General features: G+C 40.8%; 1 protein-coding gene across 1 annotated transcript in view; it reads left to right on the top strand.

Annotated features, from left to right (window-relative positions):
* Positions 1 to 21,100, top strand: part of amph (amphiphysin) — a 38,741-nt gene that overhangs the window by 6,765 nt on the left and 10,876 nt on the right. The window contains exons 3-13 of the mRNA XM_030402450.1: positions 1,234 to 1,288; positions 1,591 to 1,685; positions 2,668 to 2,763; positions 2,847 to 2,954; positions 3,060 to 3,145; positions 7,079 to 7,154; positions 9,991 to 10,073; positions 17,189 to 17,327; positions 20,181 to 20,300; positions 20,386 to 20,469; positions 20,939 to 20,965. Of these exons, the coding sequence (XP_030258310.1) occupies positions 1,234 to 1,288; positions 1,591 to 1,685; positions 2,668 to 2,763; positions 2,847 to 2,954; positions 3,060 to 3,145; positions 7,079 to 7,154; positions 9,991 to 10,073; positions 17,189 to 17,327; positions 20,181 to 20,300; positions 20,386 to 20,469; positions 20,939 to 20,965 (969 nt within the window). The remainder of the gene's footprint in view (positions 1 to 1,233; positions 1,289 to 1,590; positions 1,686 to 2,667; positions 2,764 to 2,846; positions 2,955 to 3,059; positions 3,146 to 7,078; positions 7,155 to 9,990; positions 10,074 to 17,188; positions 17,328 to 20,180; positions 20,301 to 20,385; positions 20,470 to 20,938; positions 20,966 to 21,100) is intronic.

Genomic DNA, 21,100 nt, shown 5'->3' with positions numbered 1-21,100 from the left:
TTGTTTTGTTGTTTGTGTTGGTTGTTGTTGTTGTTGTTTGTGGTTTTGTTGTGTTGTTGTTCCTCGCGCCGCCCCGTTGCCAGATGATTTCGTGTACTACACGCGGTATTTGGCTCAGTCATAGTTTTGCCAAGACTAAAGCTTTTGTGCATTAACTTCTACCAGTGTTTCCCCCCTAACTCTGCTTTACTCTGCCTCCAACGACCTCCCGTGCCGCGACCGAGCCGAGACCCCGCTCCAGCTCCATCCGCCCGGCGCTCCTCCGAGTGCCGACAGGACTGCCAGCTCTCCGGCGCCCCGGAGCGTGGCTTCCCCGTGCACACCCCCTCCTACTCTGACTTTGTCCGTGTTACAGTAAACACTCCATGCATCCAGCTACAGCCTCCTGTCCGCTTCTGGGTCTCACCTGTGCTAAAGACACCTAACATTAACAGATCAAAACAGAGTAAACAGCAGCTATCCGATATCAGATCCACACTCCTGCCTGCCCCAGCCAGCCCCCACACACCGGCCTGTCGCCTGTGCAGCTGCACGGGAGGGGACAGGAGAGACCCCGGCGCTGCTGCAGAGGAGCCGTGGACTGCGATGACTCTGAGCAGCATGTGAATTACAATATAATCTATTTCTTGCCTTTCCCCCGATGATCTGAATAAGTCACTACATTTGTTGCTAGTCGCTTTTTCGAAATAATGTCGCTTAGAGGATCTGAAAAGTCGCCAAGTCTAGCGAGACAGTCACCATGTTGGCAACACTGAAGAAGAGAGGCCGCTGACGTCACTCTCCTGCGCCGCTTGGGATTGCGAATTCAAATTGAATTTTGGACCTTTTTTTGCGGTGGGAGGGCTTCAAAACGAAAAAGCAGTTTTCTTTGTCTTTGTGTAACAAAATGAGTAGTCTTGAAGAAGAAAATGAAAATGCAATCTGGATGATTTATTACTAATTTTATTTATGAGTCAAAAAATGCAGCTACATTCTGAAAATGAAAAAGCATTTCTGTAAATGCATTTTGATTTGAATTATGGTACAAATTTGCTTCCATAGGAAGCAACATCAGAGACATGATAGCTGGTCAGCTTCACTCAACGTTTTTTAGGTCATGACTGCTGCCTCACCTGTTAGAGAAAAACACACCTGTTCTGAATGGGAAACAGGAAGCCACCATGTTTCACTAAAGTAAAGGGATTTTGTGTGTGTGTGTGTGTGTGTGTGTGTGTGTGTGTGTGTGTGTGTCAGTCTGAAGGCTCTAGGTTGCAGAGAGAGATGAAGGCCTACATGTCTGCCATTAAAGGTGAGACAAATCATTCAAACTCAATTAAACATATATCATACATCACATTTATGAAAAATATATATCCTAAACATATATATGTATATATATCATACATCATGTATTAAACACTATTAGACCAATGTTTTTTAATCAAGATGTAGTTGAGCCACATTGGGTTCTTCTTCCCGCTGGTGCAAAATTATTCAGGTGAAAAGGTTTTTTTTGCTGGTTTCTGTTAAACACGTGACTAAAGTTTAAATTAAGACGTTGATCAGCTGACTGTTTCTTGTACATCACTGACTGTATTTTGGTTCCGGCAGGGATGCAACAGGCTTCCATCAACTTGACACAGTCTCTGCATGAAGTCTATGAACCAGACTGGCACGGAAAAGATGATGTCATGATCATCGGGAAGGTCAGAATCATGGAAACATCCATATGACAGAGTGACACATGAACAAACCACACAAACATAACAGAACAACTCTTGAACGCACCGAACTAACATGATGGAACGACTCCTATGCGCACCATACAAACATGACAGAACGACACCTGAATGCACCGCACCAGTGTGACGGAAAGACACCTGAATGCACCGCACAAACATGACAGAACAACACCTGAACACACCGCAACAACGTGACAGAAGGACTCCTTAACTCACTGTCCAAACATGACGGAACGACTCCTGAACACACTGTACAAACATTAAGGAATGACTACTGCACGCATCGTACTGAAAATGACAGAACAATTCCTGAATGCACCGTACAAACATGACGCAACAACTCCTAAATGCACCGTACAAACATGACGCAACAACTCCTAAATGCACCGTACAAACATTACAGAACGACACCTGAATGCATCACAGGCGTGCAGGTCTTCACAGCAACTTTTTAAGTTTTTCTGCGCTGATTTGTTTAGACATAAGTCATGTTTGCCAATATTTAGCTTTGTTTGCTAACATGTTGGTATGTATTCCAACATCTAGACATGTTTGCTAATGTGTAGCTATGATAGTTGTTAGACAATAAACAATTGATAAATAACTAACCTAACTGCTAATAAAGTTGCTTTTGAATCTGGTGACATCACAATCATAAGAAATGAAGAGAAAGATTGTTCAACTGAATTTGTAATTTATTTATTAAATAACTTATTAAACATTTATTGAATAAATGTTCCCCTCCATAAATCTCTGCCACCTGTTTTTGTAGGGGTTTTATGTCCTCATGATGTGGCAGCTGTTGTGGCAGCTTCAGGTGGGGTCTTCCAGGTGTCAGTCTAACTATTATTCTTAGACCCCACCTGAAGGGTTAGGGTGAGGGCTAGGGTCATGTATCCCTTTGACAGCATGAGTTGTTGTAATGTAGATATGTGTTTTCTTGCAGGACTGTGATGCATTGTGGGAAGACTTCCATAACAAGCTGGTGGACTCCACGCTTCTGAACCTGGACGAGTACCTGCAACAGTTTCCAGACCTTAAAGTAACAGCTTGTTTTCTAATGAGAGAATCTGTAATGATGTTGATGGTTCATCATTTGAAGACTAAAACTCTATGATGTTTCAGACACGTGTGTCCAAAAGAAGTCGGAAACTCATTGACTACGACAGTGCTCGTCATCATGTTGAAACACTGCAGATGTCAGGAATGAAGAATGACCGCAAGATGATGAAGGTGAGTCAACTGTCTGTGATTGAACATGATTGAAAGGTCCAGGTGTGATATGTCATGACGTTGTATGAAGTAGATTTTGTTCAACTGAATTGTATTTGTTTGCAGGCAGAAGACGAGTTGAAAAAGGCTCAGAGAGTTTTTGATGAGTTGAACGTTGGTCTGCAGAATGAATTGCCAACTCTCTGGGATGGGTGAGTCATCTCACATACACACCTGTCTGACAGCATCACATGAGGCCTTCAGAGTCAGTCAGTCAGTCAATCAATCAATCAATCAATCAATCAATCAATCCTTATTTGCAAAGCGCCAATTGAAACAAAAGTCATCTCATGATACTTTTACAAATTGGGCAGGTCTAGACTGTACTCCTTGATGAGACCCAACATTTTGCCCATGAGCAGCACTTAGTGACAGCGGAGAGGAAAAGCTGCCTTTTAACAGGCAGAAACCTCTCAGGGGTGACTCAGTGGTGGATGGCCATCTGCCTCAACTGGTGGGGTTGAGAGAGGGAGAAAGAGAGGGAGGGAGGGGGGTGAAAGAGGGGAGGGGGGTACAGCACACACAGCAGTAATAAGAGCTTTGCTAATCGAGATATAAATATTAATAATTCTAAAAGTATAACTATAACCTAACTATAAGCTTTATCAAAAAGGGTCTACTCAAACACAGAGAGGGTGTCTGCCTCCTGAACAGACTCTGGAGAATGGTTCCCCAGGAGAGAAGCTTGATGGCTGAAGGCTCTGCCTCCTAATTCTACTTTTGGAGAATACAAGTAACACTGCATCCTGACAGCGCAGCATGCAAGTGGTATAATAGGGTATTAGTAGGTCTAGAAAGATATGCCACTGTCTGATCATTAACCCTCTGGGGTCCAGGGTATAATTGGCGGTTTTTGAATACTTTTCATTTTATCTTTATATTTCACCTTAAAAACTGTTTACCTTGCCTTGTTTTTTTTCAGCGCAACCTCACTTGTGTACAGTTATTTTTCCATTTTGACATACTGTATTAACACATTGGACCTCAAATCACAAAAAACAGAAAACCTGATCAGGAAAAAGTTAGATTTTTTACTGTGAAAACCACAAACATGTTTAACAAACCATTTCTATAATTTAGAATGCAAATATAAATTGTTGTTTGCAAAATTTGTACAGAAGTTTTGGAAATGTACAAAGTTATATACAACTATTTACATTTAAAGGCAGGTAATGCCTTAGGTTCCGCGTCTCCCATGGCTCCTTCCAGCTCAAAGAAGAGCTGCATTGCCTGCTACACATTCAGCAGTCGCCTCATTGTTTTGACACACAAAACAAACACGACTACACTACACACTAAACACACTACACTACACACTACACAATACACTAACTGTAAACTCCCAACATGCTAAATATCACAAATCTCTCAAATCTCAAAACTCGCAATCGCTTACACTGTCTCTCTTTCGCCGCCATCACTACCACAACTTTCTCCTCTTCCTTAGCAACCAAATGCCGTGCAATGCCATATGATTTATTGATTGGTTGATGTGGTGCAGTCTTTCTACTACGTCACATCTTAATCAGTCACATGATTTGGACGCGCCGGCACATCCGTCGACTCCAGAGGGTTAAGGGCTTTGTAGGTGAAGAGGAAGATTTTTAATTCTGCAGCATTGCTAACAGGAGAAATTTCTCTGCATATTTTCAGACAGGATGTTCCTCATTTTTGTGATATCTGTAGGTGGAACAAGGCAGCCCTTGAAATGTATTTTATGTGTAAGGTAATGGACAAATCCTGATCAAAGATAACTCCTTACTGTGGTGCTGGAGTAAATTGCAGTCCATCCTGGTTTTTATGTCCCTAATACATGGCTGAAGCGAAGAGTTGGGACTTGGCTGAGCGACCTTTGTTTTCTCTCATCGATGGCGGTACCAGCCAGCCAGCTGATGTAGTCGAGTGAAGTGCTTGTGCTGGACCAGTATTTGGAGGTACTTGGATGCAGTTCTGTTGACAGCCTTGAAGGCCAGTACTATCATCTTGAATTGGATGCAGGCTGCAACAGGAAGCCAGCGGAGGTCACTGAGGAGGGGGTTCACATGGGAGAATTTGGATAGATTGAAAACGAGGCTCACTGCAGATTTCTGGATTCACTGCAACGGTTTAGTCACAGAGGCTGGGAACCTAGTCAAGAGGGAGTTACAGTAGTCCAGGTTATGGATGACCAGTGCTTAGACCAGGAGTTGCGTTGTGTCCTTTGTGAGGAATGACTGGATAATGCAGATGTTGTAGAGGACAAATCTGCAGGATGGGGCCACAATAATGAGACAATGATGTTTTGGGTGCCGTATAGTCTGTCATCGAGGATAACGCCCAGGTTCCTCGCAGTCGATGAAGGCGATACTGTGACATGCTCTGCACTGATCTATTGGTTAGCAGAGATTCAGACAGCCAGGGAGGAAGGGGAGATGATAGTGCCGGTCGGGAGGTGAGAGGACAGAGAGCGTCCAAAGAGGAGGAGAGGGAGGATAACAGAGTGGAGGAGGCTTCCTCTATGGACATTAGAGAGAGTTGTTTTGTGGATGGTAGTGAGGTCATAAAAAACTATTGTTATGTAGAAAGTTCCACAGCTGATTAACAACTGTTTTCTCAAGACTCTTAGAGAAAAAGTTAAGCTTAGCTATGAGTCTATATTTGGCTGAAACCTCTGGATCAATGTTTGGCTTAGAAGCAGTTTAATTACAGCTGCTTTGAAGGACTGTGGTACACAACCTGTTGATAGGGACAGATTGATCATGTCGAGTATAAAAGTACTAAGTAAAGTTAGATCTCCTTTTATTGAAGTTAGCTGGTAAAGGTCAATGGTAGAAAATAATTCTAAATATATTTGATTTTATAGCTATTTCTGTGTTGGAGGCTAAACTGATACCATCTGAGGTGTGACGGCAATGAATTCTCACTTGAATAAATAGACTTAAACCATTAAAGGAGCCCATAAAGTCATTACTGCTGAGTTTTATAGGCATAGAAGCAATCAATAGAGGTATAACTCTCTGTCAGCCTGGCTACAGTGCTGAAAAGAAACCTGAGGTTGTTCTTATATTCCTCTATCAATGCTGAATAATAAGCATCTTTTTGATTGTCTTTGAGTGTAAAACATACAGAGGGTTCTGATGTTGGGGCTACAGACTCACTTTTTCCACTAGTCACACTGGTAATCCTTGCTGAAAATGATAGGAGCACAACATACATGTCTTGACAATGAACAATTAACAGAATAACAACAAAAACAACAACAACAATAATAATAATAATCATGATAATAATAATAATGTAATAAAAATATCCTGTTTTATTTTCAAGAAAAAAAGCACAATTAAATTGTTTGAGAAAATAATTTTCCTTGACTTTTTAAAGTGATCCTGCAACAAACTAGGTATAAAAACCACCACACTATACCAAAAAACTCAATCTGTGTTTAAATTATCTTAAAACATCAGTGTTTCCCCCTTTCTAAAATATGCCGGGGTTGCAGAGAATCCCACTCAGGGTTGAATGTACATTGACAGGTCCACCTTATGTAGGCATTGTCCTGTGTAGAGAATGTATGTCACACACAGCGCAGCATTTTTCACCCACTATGATCATCATCATCTGGTCATGGGTCCCCCCTTGTCGTGTCCAGGCTTTATCTCACTCTCTTCATCCCCTCTGGGTTGGAATCTGATAGAGTAACAAACATGTTGCTTAGCAACGATAACTGCATATGTATGACAAAGTGGATCAGACGATTGAACAGGGAAACAAAATTACAGGAGGCATATTTGCATGTTCCATTGGTGCTCACATTTTTTAAATTTAGTTTTATGGTCCCCAAAAAAGATTTCCTAGTGCAACAAATTCCTGCGGATGTGAATTTAGACAATTGGCCTAATTCCTTCTTCCCACTTAACGTTAGTTGTTCATGGTGGTTTTTGAGCTGACTAACTTTCCAGGACTACTTTTGTCTGATGTAAAATATGTGGAGACCCTAAATGTTTAAGAAGCAGATTGATTTATTAAGCATGTTTTCATGACTGTGAGAATAAGAATGACACAGAATCACAAATAATAACCAAATCTTCTCTCTTTCTGCTTTGCAGCCGGGTCGGCTTCTATATCAGCACCTTTAAGATTGTGACGAATCTGGAGGCCAAATTTCATCGTGAAATCTCTCTGGTGAGGAGACAAAGGCAAATGATAAACTATCCTAACCCCAACACATTTTAAATTAAATTATCAGAAGGAACATTCAAACATACGGGCAGAAAGACACTCAGACAGAGAGACAGACAGGCAGACAGGCAGGCAGACAGGCAGGCAGGCAGGCAGGCAGGCAGGCAGACAGGCAGGCAGACAGGCAGGCAGCAGACAGACAGGCAGACAGACAGACAGGCAGGCAGGCAGGCAGGCAGACAGGCAGGCAGGCAGGCAGGCAGACAGGCAGGCAGACAGACAGACAGGCAGGCAGACAGGCAGGCAGACAGGCAGACAGGCAGGCAGGCAGACAGGCAGGCAGGCAGGCAGGCAGACAGGCAGGCAGACAGGCAGACAGGCAGGCAGGCAGACAGGCAGACAGGCAGGCAGGCAGACAGGCAGGCAGACAGGCAGGCAGACAGGCAGGCAGACAGACTGATGGACAGGGTGACATGAGGTTAGTTCTAACCAGGGTAAGTTGCCAAGGTAGCCAATCCTGCACACACACTGTTTTCAGCCTGAATTATGTGTTTAACTTCATCCTCTGTTTGTCTTACAGTTTCCTCTTCTGCTGTTAGTAGACTTGTCCATGTTTGTGATTGGTCAGATGCTGTAAACTCCTCCCCTTAATGTGAACAGGGCGCTGAAGCCACGCCCCCTCTGGTTCCTCTCATTGGTCCTTCTCTGATAAAAGCTTTGGTTGGTAGTGAATGAACAAATAATTTATTGCTCCTGTGTGATTTATGTCATGAATCACACATATGATTTTTGACAAGTCAATATAGTGTCAGCATGTTGTAGGTAAAGTGAAATCTAAATCAAATCAAATCAAATCAAATCAAAATCAAATCAATTTTATTTATATAGCCCAAAATCACAATCACATTGCCTCAGTGGGCTTTACAATCTGTACAGTGAATAACATCCTCTGTCCTTAGACCCTCGATTCCAGTGAGGAAAAACTTCACATGTTGATGGAAAAAAACCTTTTAACAGGGTAAAAAAAAAACAATGGAAGAAACCTCAGGAAGAGCCACAGAGGAGGATCCCTCTTCCAGGACGGACAGACATGCAATAGATGTTGCGTGTACAGAAAAGAGCAACAATTCACAGTTTACAGGTACATCAACAGAAAGTCTGATACAAGTTATGCAATGGTAGTGGAACCAGGAGACGACCGAGCAGGACGAGGCATCACCAAGTGGAGCCCGAGCCACACGACCTCCTGTCCACCATGTTGACCTGGAAGAGGGCAGGACACACAAGATCATTAGTAACAGACAGAGAGAGGCATCAAGATTTACAGAAATAAAGATATGAGGAGATAGTGAAACAGAGGAGAGCAATGATCCAGCAGAGCCCGGGCTGTGACCATCCAGATCAGTCAGTATTTCAAGGCAGCAGGAGCCCGGAAACGGTGGATGGTCCCAGGGGGCCGTGGTCCATCAGAAGGGAGCCTGAAAGAAAGAGGGGAGGAGGAGAAAGAGAAGGAGGAGAGAGAAGAGGAGGAGGAGGAGAAAGCTATAGAGATTGACACAGCTTGCAGCTTGTGGGAACAGAAAACAAAAACAAAGGTTAGAGAAATGCAGTATTGATCAGAATAAACAGATTGTTTCTCGTCGGCAGCACAGTGTAACTCTATTACTATAGGAACTCATTGAGACTGACACCGACCCACTGAGAAGCTTACAGTTGAAATCAGGGCTAATTAAAGGCTAAATCAAAGAAGTGAGTTTTGAGTTTAGATTTAAAGGCGTCAACAGAGCCAGATTGTCTGATGTCAGCTGGGAGGTTATTCCAGAGGAAAGGAGCCCGATAGGAAAAAGCCCTGCAGCCAGCTGACTTCTTCTTAATCCTGGGAACCAGCAGGAGCCCTGAATTTTGAGAGCGTAATGCCCGAGTTGGAATATATGGTTTAATGAGATCTGACATGTACGACGGGGCAAGGCCGTGTACAGTTTTGTATGTCATCAGCAGCACCTTAAAGTCTGATCTTAGATGCACTGGGAGCCAGTGCAGAGATGCTAAGATTGGTGTAATATGATCAAATTTTCTTGTTCGTGTTCAGACTCTGGCTGCAGCATTCTGAACCATTTGAAGACTTTTAGTGCTCTCACGTGGAAGATCTGAAAATAAGGCACTGCAGTAATCCAGCCTAGACGAAACAAAGGCATGAATCAGGATCTCTATGTAATCTAATGTAGTTTTGTGTTAAAGCACTCAGTGAACTACATCGTCTCACCCAACACACGTCACAAACACCAACATGGCTAAGAGGTTGTAAAAAATATGAACATCACACAAAATCTGCTCATGTTGAAATGTAGTTCTGTGAAAGGATAGGTGGTTCTGGTTCAGTTCTGTGAGCTGCTAATATACAGGCGCAGCTCTTCAATATTTAAGTTAGGAGACAACGTCATTAATGACACTGTTGCTGTGTTGTGTTTAAAATAACGTATTTTCACAGTCAGATATTTCATTAGTTTGACGAAAAACTGCCAAACATTGTATGTGTGATCCATGACACAATTCAAACAGGATCAATACATGATTTGTCTTTCTTCAATCACTACCATATACACAAAAGTTTTTTTGAATTAAGGTCCTGTGGGGACCACTGACAGGGACATGACTTTGGCACTCTGCTTTCTCATGGCTGAATGTGAAAAGTTTGGGCCGACTTCACACTGATAACCAGTTTGGCACTAAGGGTGATTGCGACTGTTTGGGTTAGTGGAGCCAGTGCAGCTACATTTTGCGTGGGGAGAGGTGTGTCAAGTATGAAGTTGAACTGAGTCATTGTTGTCGGACTTTGCAGGTTTGTCGGCAGCTGTATGAAGTGATGACCCAACTGGCTGAGCAGCACTCTGACAAAATGTTCACCATCCAAGGAGCACCAAGGTCAGTTTTGACAGCGTTTTCACGTGAACATTTTCTGCTGTACCTATTGTGTCGATGAGGATTCTTATTGTTATTAACATGGGATGATGCAACCCAGTTGGGTAGTAAGAAAAATGAATGTCACGAATATCCCGATCAGGGCCGGTTCTACCCTGCTATAGTAGGGTTGGCTGGTGTGAATAATAATTGGGTAACTTTTACATTGTAGCCCAGAGGTAAAATAAGCTGAATAATGGCCCAAAGGTTGCCGGTTCCAATCCTAGACCTGATGGCACAAAAATCAGGGTTAATGACAGCTGTCAACTGCAGGGTTGTCAGAGTCCAGATCAGATGTAATTGTTGTTGCCCTGCAACCCGCTGCACTGTCGGCAGATGATGTCGGAGCTGCTGTTTGAGTGCTACGGCGTCCCATATGTCTCCTACGACATAGGCAGCTTGTACACTTGCAAAGTGCCATTGTGTCCATAGGCCTCTCCTGTTCATGGCTGTGTTTGTTTTTACATAGGTTAAATACAGATGATTCATTTATTAATTATTTAATTAGTGTTCAGAACAGGGAAACTGGTTAGTGTTACCTATAATTTGAGTCAATCGAGGGCAGATTTAGTTAAAATAGGTTGATATATTTTTATATTTGATCTAAAATGTAAAAAATCCTACAATTCTAGATTTTTATTGAACATTTTTAATTGAAGTTCAGATTCTCAAGTAGAAATGAACACCTAATCAAGTGAGATTTCTCACCAAACCAAGTATTTACATAACTAGAAGGTAGTCTTATAAATACACTGTAAAATGTTACCAGAATTTAACAATATTTTACTGTAATATTTCACAATAATTTACTGTATTATCACTTTACAAGCTTTAACTGTAATAATCACAATATAATATTGTAATTTTGATTCTGTAATTAAATTCTGTAATTCTGTGAAATCAAGTAAATTACTGTGAAAAAAAAACTGATACCAGGATTTAACAACATTTTACTGTATTATTTCACAGTAAAATACTGTAGTCAAACCATCCTCTGTGGTAACACAACAAATTACTGTAAAACTTGAATCGCGCTTGAACCGCGCTGCATTGTGGGACCAAGAAGAGACGACAGGTGGATACCGGTGGATAGGATACCGTTCTCATTATACATCCATGGTGGATAATGTTACGACCCGACACATACCGATAGAAGAGCTCAAAGGTAAGGTTAACATCATTACATATTAGACAGCTTGTCACAACTTATATTAGTTGTGTGAGTTAATGTTAGTAAATGAACGATCTTTGGATCAAGGTAACGTCACTTTATGCTCCACTTTTTTGGCTGTTAAGTCATTTTCAAAGCCGTTTTTCTCTGCGAAGCTTTGCCTCACAGAAAAGTAACTTATATCTTTGGAAAGCTGAAATCACATGTCGTTAGGAGGCATAGTGTGTGAGTTATTTGACCGAGAACACGCGGTGTTTTCGCTGCGAATTAGCTAAAGTTAAAGTAAGCTAACGTTAGCCTCCAGCTGCAGCAACTAGTCATTACAAAGCCGTTTTTCTCCGCGAAGCTTTGCCTCACAGAGAAGTAACTTATATCTTTGGAAAGTTGAATTCTTGTGTTTTCATCTATTCGCCTCCACATGTCGTTAGGAGGCATAGTTGAGAGTTATTTGACCGAGAATACGCGGTGTTATCGCCGCGAATTAGCGAAAGTTAAAGTAAGTTAACGTTAGCCTCCAGCTGCAGCAATTAGGTCATTACAAAGCCGTTTGTAATGCCAGAGAGGTAACTTATATCTTTGGAAAGCTCAAATCACGTGCTTTCATTTGGTGGTCATATCGATGGGAGGGATATGCATGAGTATTTGATTGACTACTAATCTTTTCCAGCTTAAAGTATATGATCTGTCACTGATTGCTCTCCGTTGTTTTTCAGAGGCAGTTTAAACAAGGACAGTGATCCCTGGAGCAGGCTGTTGAGGTAAAAATAGCACATAAAACTGTGTAAATAATCTGAGAAAATCAAGTGGTTTTCTTTTTGATATTGTACTTTGATCCACCACTGAATGTCTCATCATACTAGCAAATGACATTTGGATCAAATTAAGCTTGTATTCAGTAATTTAATCGCATTCATTTACATGTTGACACATAACATTTGCTCTGATTAACCTCTAAATCATTGGAACCAGTGACACGTCTCTTATGCACCATGTTGAATACGCTACCATGCTATGTTATTTCTTATTTTACAGCCGTGTGCCACAGCCGCTGATGTGCAGAGGACAGTGACGTTCCCAAGCACCCCCTGCTTGATTGTCCAAGGTACTGTTGATATCTGGATTTTATATTGATATTTCGAGCTGTATGTAGTTATTTTAAAAATGAACAAAAAAGTCACTACATGATCATTTCACATAACTTGTTTATTGGTCTCTTGACATGTTTTTTCCCCCAATATAGTTTTTTTTTCTGAATCTGAGCTTAAAGGAGAACTTCGGTCGATTTCAACATGCAGCTTCATTGCTCAAGCTACCCTTGACTTGCCAGTACCGAAGACGCGAACAGATTTGGTCCAGCCATTACAGAGCTCTGTGAACGGAGATTTATCATTGAACGCTAACAGCATGGGGTCAGAACTTTACACTGTGTTTTAAGCATCTTAACATGCTCCACATCTCACACCAAAAGTTATGCAACATCAGCAGACACCTTAGCACACAGCACTGTAGCGTATATGACTCAAACTGAATAAAAAAGTAGTTAAAACAGTGTGTTTGTGCAAGCAGCTACTTACCTGTTTGTTGACATTGGCGTCTTCCGGTAGCTAGACCAAACTAGTCAATCCGTCGAGCGTGCATTTACTCCCTCACTGGCGGAGACGAAAACGTATTCCAGCATTTTCGTGTTTATGTTCATAATGTACATGTCCATGTTACAGCCTGTCATGAGCCATGAGCCTTACAATAGCCTGTTAAGCCTGTTAAGTGCACTCTCGGTGGATATACTAGTTTGGTCTAGCTACCGGAACACACGGATGTCAACAAACAGGTAAGTAGCTGCTTGCACAAACACACTGTTTTAACTACTTTTTTATTCATTTTGAGTCATACACGCTACAGTGCTGTGTGCTAAGGTGTCTGCTGATGTTGCATAACTTTTGGTGTGAGATGTGGAGCATGTTAAGACGCTTAAAACACAGTGTAAAGTTCTGACCCCATGCTGTTAGCGTTCAATGCTACATCTCCGTTCACGGAGCTCTGCAAGGGTTGGACCAAATGTTTTCGCGTCTTCGGTACTGGCAAGTCCAGGGTAGCTTGAGCAATGAAGCTGCATGTTGAAATCGACCGAAGTTCTCCTTTAAGCAGTAGTGCACCAGTAGTGGTGTACAGTAAATGATTTTAGATATTTCAGATTGCTTTTTCCAGCATTCCAGGGTAGTGCCTTGACTAAAATTCGGTTTGGAATTGTATCACTTAGGAAGCCCCGATAGCTCAGCCATCAATCAAAATTGTCCGATCTTCAGTATACAGTAAATATGAGATTAGCGAATTCTATTTGTTTTATAGTTGCCGATTACAAAAATAATTGACACGTGAGTCATTTCTTAGCAGAGCATGCTGCAAACCACTGTTTCCACCCAGCTGACTTTAGCAAACGGACTGTCAACATAACATACATACACACTAACTTGCACATTTACGCTCACATCAATGGAAAGCTGCTTTTTTTCACAGATCTCTATATAGATTGATTGTATTTGTTAAATGTGTGTATCCAGACATGTCCAGTGTCATATTTTCAGCAGGGTGTAAATTTAAGTTCACAGTCTGGACTGTTTGCTAACATCAGCTGAGCTACTTGTTAACTGCTTATGTAAATTTGCACCGGGCAGCATTTCGAGTTTTTTAAAGGCTGAAGCTATACAGAAACTGTCAGTAAAAAGATTGGATCAACTGATATGGCTCATTGATGATGGAGATCAGTGATAGATGATTTAAAAAAAACATGATCAGGGCATCCCTAGTTAAAAAAAAAAATCTTAGAGACTTAAAAATTGCACGAGCAAGGTAGGGCTCAATGTTCTCTGGCGTCAGGTGTGCAAGAGACAGTCAATTAGACCACTAACAATGGTCAGTGAGCGGGTCACAGTTTTCAAAAGCATTCAATGTTGCTGAACATTTAAATGAATGAAATATAAGCATTGCTCTCTTGTGCAGCATTCCACTTCTTTAAAATAGTGCAAGATGGGTATGTCTGTTCATTTCAGGCGACATGATGAAGCCTAGTGCTTGGATGCTGTCCACTGAAGGACAGGTGGTGATGGGACCACATGAGCATTCTCTAGTTTGTCCTTTGTATTTGGTCAATCTGAATCAAATTCAGCAGCCCAGCACTCCTCAACTTTCTCCTTTTGATAGCATGGCAAAGAGAGCACACAACCTGTGAGCTGTGGACATGTTTGGTAAACTTCATCAACTTTAATGCATTATTGTCTCAGGAATTTCAATTACTATTTTCATTACAAGTGTTTGTTTTTCAATGTTTGCATGTGTATCTCAATTTCTACACGACTGATTTGCTTGCTTGTATAAATCTTGCTTGGCTTTCAATAATAATTTCTTTGGTGTAGGTCGGATTTAGTTAAAGAGGAAGGGGCACCACTGCATGTGCCTTGGATAAACAATGCAATATTAAATCTGCAAAACTGAAAGTTGTCTTTGGTTTATTGTTTACAGCTGCTTCTTGGGCATTAACCCTGAGATGGGCTCAAATTCAAAGAAGAAGCATGGAGGCATCAATCGACACGTGAGCACGCTCCAAAGGAAACTTGTTGACTTTGAGTGGTCAATGTAAATATGAAATTGTTACGTAGTTGACGTAAGTATGTTCATATTGTATATGTTCACAAGTTGTAAATTGTTTATACTGTATTGTTTACACTGTATATGTTTAAAAGTTGTAAATTGACGTGTGGGTTGGGTATGGTAACCAATTTCCTGCTATCGATTAGTCACAATTTGATATTGATTCGATTTAATATTGATTGATTGATTCATAGATTCAGTTAGTGATACTAAAGTATGATTTTGAGCTGTAACCTGATTACATAACTACCCCAGCCATGTAACACATCATTACTGGTATCAATATTGACATTAGACAGGGAATGAATATATCAGCACTTAATAGCTGAATCTGCTCTTTAAAAATGAAAATTCATGTTTATGTTCAGAGACGGCTCTAGTAAATTGTTGAATTTGATAGTTTTATAATTATAAAAAAATTCAAATGAGTATTGTCTTTGTTTTCTTTGTTCTTGTTTTGACTTGTAATTTAGCAAATCCAAAGCAGGTTTGTTTGGTAAAATCACAGGTAACAAGTCAAATTTGCAATATGTTACAGTATTATTTAAGTTGTAAATTTACAGTAAATTACTGGCTACTGGTTGCATTACTTTTACAGTAAAAATTGAAAAAATATAGGCAATTACTGTAATTTGCAAAAAGCAAGATACTGTAATTCCACAGCTACATACTGCTATATCACAGTAATTCCGTGGGCATGGCAGCTGTGAAGTTACAGTATACAGCTGTAGATGCATTGTATTTTACTGTGAAATATTTACAGTACATTATTGTGAAAGTAATGCAACTAGTAGCCAGTAATTTACTGTAAATTTACAGTGAGAAATTTTACAGTGTAAACTTTATAGAAAAGTCTCCATAATTCAGGCTAAGGGACTGCTCCACTGAGGGAACTGTAGTTACACCTGTTCACCTGTACACCTCTGACTTCAAGTACAACTCGGAGTGATGCCACATGCAGAAGTTCTCTGATGACACTGGGATTGAACACAACATGACTCCACAGTGCCTGTAGCACACTGGACAATGGCTGGAGGCAAACTAAACAAAACCAAACATTTTTTTAGCCGATGCCTCCTATATATAATGCACATAGTCCTTTCCATATTGTATCTTTAGTACACTTGTTTAATGTCTGTACCTCTACTTATTGTATGTCTGTCTACCTGCTTCTATCACAAGTGAGATTCCATGATTTGGGATGAATAAAAGTCTACTCTATTCTATTCTACTAAAAGCTGGCTGGGAGAAGTTTGTAGTAACAGCTGATTAAGATTACTGTTTGCATTATCTCTCTCCCTCATTCTATCGCTCTCCTTGACTGTTCCTTCACCTCCCGGTGAACTTGTCTCTCCTCTGTTTGCTACAATGGAGGGAAATGGAAATGGAATCGGGGCAGAAAGATCCCTAAACCCTAAACCAAACCCAACCGAAACAGCAGCAGGCTAAGACACCAAACCAAGTGACATGTTCTGCTGTTCCGTCTGATTGATCGCCTCCGAGCCATTTCAGAACTGTGGGGATAGTGTTGCAGACTCGCACCTTCACACACATCTTAAATTAGGGTTAGGGTTATACTCATTTTATCACTTCCCAGCACAATGCCCTCTTACCTGTGTGATTTACAGTTATGTATGCTGATGTTTCATGTACAAAACTTGCAACTTAAAGTAAGCCTCAGGTGTCACTATGTGACATGACTGTTCCCCTAACCCTAAACCTAACCTCTTATCTCCTAAATAGAAAAACAAGTGATTTTTGAGAAACTTCAGTGGGAAATAAAAGAGAAAGAGAGGATAGGAGACATAAAATATTACATAACATTTATTTGATAGTGACAAAGGTGGTTCCAGATCCTATCAAATAGGTGCTGGTCCCAATCTGGGAGCGTAAGATTTTGTCCTATACAAGGCTCAGTGCCTGTCAGCTAGAGATTCAGAGTCTCACCGTTTTTTTTCTTATTGGATTATTGAATATTACTGAATTGACTATCTTTTCCCTTCTTCAAGGGTGGTGCCCGAGGTGATCTAATGTAAACTGGATCTTATTATTTATCATAATTAAAATGTATCCCTGATAATCAAGAATTATTATCAGTAGCCAAATTGAATGCTGCATGAGCACTACATAATGGTGTCTCGTGTGATGCAGTGCACAACATATGAAGTCCACTTAGTGTTACAGTTGAAGCACCTTTGATAAAGCTGTTGTATTATTTGACTCTTGTCAAGCAGTTTAAAGATGTTCTTGTCTCTTCTCTCAGTGATTCAGGACCACTGCGACTCGCCAGAACCCCGTCACCACCAGAAGACGAGAGTCCACCTGAGAGTCCAGATGCGAGCTCCAATCATATGCTCCGCCCCGTCTCACCTGGACCACCACGGCCCAAATCCCCTACACAGGTACATCAAATCCTAATCAGACCAGGCGAGGACACTGGAGCTTGAACAAGTAAACATAGTGATCAATAGATAGTTTTTTGTGATCATATATATATATATATATATATATATATTATAGTGATCAGTAGATAGTATTATTTATTCATAGACCATAGTGATCAGTAGGTAGTATTATTGATCATATATAGATCATAGTAAATATGAATTGTTTCTATGTATTTGATTATGTCTTTGTTCTGTCAACTGTTAGAACTTCACAGTAACTCTCTGTGACTGTTTTTTTGCTGCGCACTTTTGTCTGTTAATTGGTGAGTGAACATGTATCAGTTTCTGTCATTTGTCGGTGTCAGTGTATGTGTTAGTCAGTATATAACACCAGTGTTGTTATATACCAAAGTAGAACACCACTTTGACTCCGCGGATTGCTCTGGCTATCAAATCTGACTTTCAGTGTTAGCCTTCCCTCATGTGTACATGTATGGTGTAAGTGTATGTGATGTATGTGTGTACATCGTATGTGTCATGTTTCTAGAACACTGGTTCCCACTCTTTTGTGTAGCAGCAGGTCATGAGCTAACTGTGGCAGGTCACTGTGTGTGGAAACTCCTGTGGATTTACACTGTAAAAATAATCAAATGACATTAAAAGTGACCCTGTCATCCACCATTAGAAAATAGAATCAGTAAAATATTTAATTAGAACCAAGTTGTTCTTGTAGTTCTGTGTTTTGGAGATTCCAGACCTCCAGTGAAACAAACTCTGCTTCCTGGAAGCATTTGGCATCACTGACCTGTAACATGTCTCTGTCCATTTTAGTGTTCATGTGCTCATGGTAACTCACCATGTCACATTCATTTGTTGGTACTGATCGTCTGTAGTGCCTGTATGTGATTAATCGGTTGCTGTTGGTGGGACGAGACTTTTTTAGTGGATTTCTGGGGTTTTTATTGAAATAAGTCACTGTTATGTCTTAGTAAATAACTAGAATGCCATAATAGCCAAAAATAAGAAAACATATTGTTCATTGAATTAGCTTTTAGAGATTTAAAGAATGCGGTCTCTGGAGGAAGTCTCCAGAATTTAATTGATTAATTTTTTGATTTCTTGAGTCAAGGCCAGTATGATCAAGTATTGATCAAATGTAACAACTGAAAGCTACTAGTTTTATTAGATAAAAGCATTGTGGGTAACCAGCATGTTTCCAGAGAAACCACATTGATCAGCTTATCTGTGGATGTTACTGAACTGATGGAAGAAACACGTTAGTGGCTAAGTGTGCTCACCACCGCCCAATGCTGTCGTTTAGTGTATGGATGTGGTCACAGGAGGCAGACGTGTCAATCTGTCTGTCTTTCTTTCTGTGGTCCGCATATCCCCAGAAGTGTTCATCAGATCTACTTCAGACCTCATGCTCAGTTTTCTTCTGTAAACTCTGAGAAACACACATCTCCACAGATTTAAATCAAAGACTAGCCCTTTTTAGATAGAAAAGGTGGCACATTTGCTCCAAGGTAAGGACGGCAATGTGCCGGCCTGTCTTTCTAAAACGGAGGTGTAATATTCCTCCTTTTCCTAAAGCAGCCTCTGAGTTAGGCGTAAACATGTGACGTGACGTGAAGCACTAAGTTGGGCTGTGAACAGTGACAACAAATTTGTCTTCAAAATAAGAGCTTTACATTGCACCCCATTGGAGTTTAGAACTGGGTTCTTAGCGGGGTGCTTTTAATTAGAAACTAGCGACCGTTCCTAGCTTGCCGCTACAACAACAAGCTAACACAACCAAACAGCTACAGAGACCGAGGAGACGCTAGCATCTCCTGGATCTCAGCGGCTGTCCAGTTGTTCATCTTTATGTCCGCGGATGAAGTGATGGACTGACTGCTGTGATCAGCTGTTTCCTGGTTTTAAAACTCCCCGGCTGTGGGTCGCACAACAGTGCAGGTCATTGACACCTCCGCCCACCTCACGCTGAGGCCGGCACATTGCTGCCTCGTTTTTAGATTGCAGGCGAGGTGGATATAAGTGTTCCCTCCAAAGCGGCTAATCGGCGGACCAGAGCAGACCCGCAATTTGCTGCCCTCTGTCTAAAACCACAGACCGAGCCGCCAAAAGGACGGGCAAATTGGCGGCTTGCTGCCCTGTCTAAAAACGGCTACAGATGCATGTCAAGTAGTTTTTTTGTTGATGTTGATTCTGTTAAGCAGAAGAGATAAACAGAGAAGCCTTGTGATTCAGCATTTTGCATCACCAATAAATTGTATTATGACTTTTAATACAAGGGAATGAGTTGGGAGACTGGGAAATAGCCTCTATTTTTACCCGCAGTTTGACAGTTGCTGTAAAACAATAACCAGTTTTCTTGGAAATAAAACCACAAGCTCTTCAATGAAGTCACTGAATGTGGTGGAATTAACTATTTAATTAATCTCAGTAACATGTTTTTTTCTGTTTCTAGAGCAAGGATTGCAGTAGATTTGGTCACAGCTCATGAATAGAGCAGTCATTGCGGCTGACAAAAGCTATATTATACGACTGTGACATTGTCAAATCCAATAGAAATAAAATGGTAGTTGTGAATATTATTACGACTTTTCTGCCACAGTTTGGTTGCAGCTCTTCAAACCAACTACTTTGTCCATACAGTGGTAACCAGACAGGTGCTACTAGTTTGAAATAATAATAGTTGATTATAAGAATTTACTGTAGGCTCAAAATTGTTTGTGTATCATCCACATGTGGCTTCCTCCAACCTTCTTGATTTAGAACAGGAAGCAGTAAAAATAACTAGACATAGTAAAAATGCATTAAATCTGTTGAGATGATTTGATAACTAATCATCATCTCATGTGGCAGCTTAAAAAGGGACCACCGGTGCCTCCACCACCCAAGGTCACACCTACCAAGGAGGTGGCAGAGGAGCAGATCATCGACCTGTTTGGAGGAGAATTTTTACCTGCACCTTCACCATCTCAGGTCTGTGGAGTCATCATAGGTTTACCATATTAACTAATGTGCATTTGAGTGTGTTGCATTCACCTTTTTTTTGCGTCATCCACAGCCCAATGAACGACCAGGAGAATCTCTTCTTGACTTGGACTTTGACGCTTTTCAGCCAGATGAAAGCGTTTCACCGATACCACAGGTTCTCTCACATTTAACCCACAGCAGTGTAGCCTTGTACACCTAAACCTGCTTGAATTCACAACACACTCATGGCCCCACATGTGCATTAAAATGCTGGTGTTATTGAGATTATTGAAAAACAGTTTGAAAAGTACATTTTATCACATCAGCTGTTGTACTTGGCTGATATAGATCACAGTATATTTTATTTGACAGACGGAGTGTAGACAGGAGCTGTTCATGTTAGTTTTCTAAGACTGTTATGAGACTGATGAGACTTTAATATTTATTGTCTTTGTTGTAGCACAATACAAAAATAAGTCAAACGTAATTGTTATTATGTATCAATATTTTTAACAACTGTGGTGTCTTGTTACAGTCAAAAGGCATTTGATCATTGTCAGTGTGCCCATGTTAATCCCATCATATTAATCTGTTATCTGTACAAAATGTATTTACATGAACAACATGTCTTCTGGCCCTTTCAGACCGCTGTTCCCTGGGATATGTGGTCGGTGAGTTAAGTCCTCTGTGTAATTTAATGTTTTGTAATGGTCCAGTGAGTCAGATTAAATGGAACATGATATTGACCATAATGATTTCATTAGTTTAATCAGCAGATACGTTGTTCAGGCTTTGAACCAAGTTTT

This window comes from Sparus aurata, chromosome 21, assembly GCF_900880675.1.
Source record: "Sparus aurata chromosome 21, fSpaAur1.1, whole genome shotgun sequence".
Taxonomy (NCBI): Eukaryota; Metazoa; Chordata; class Actinopteri; order Spariformes; family Sparidae; genus Sparus; species Sparus aurata.
This window is presented reverse-complemented; position numbering and strand designations above follow the sequence as displayed.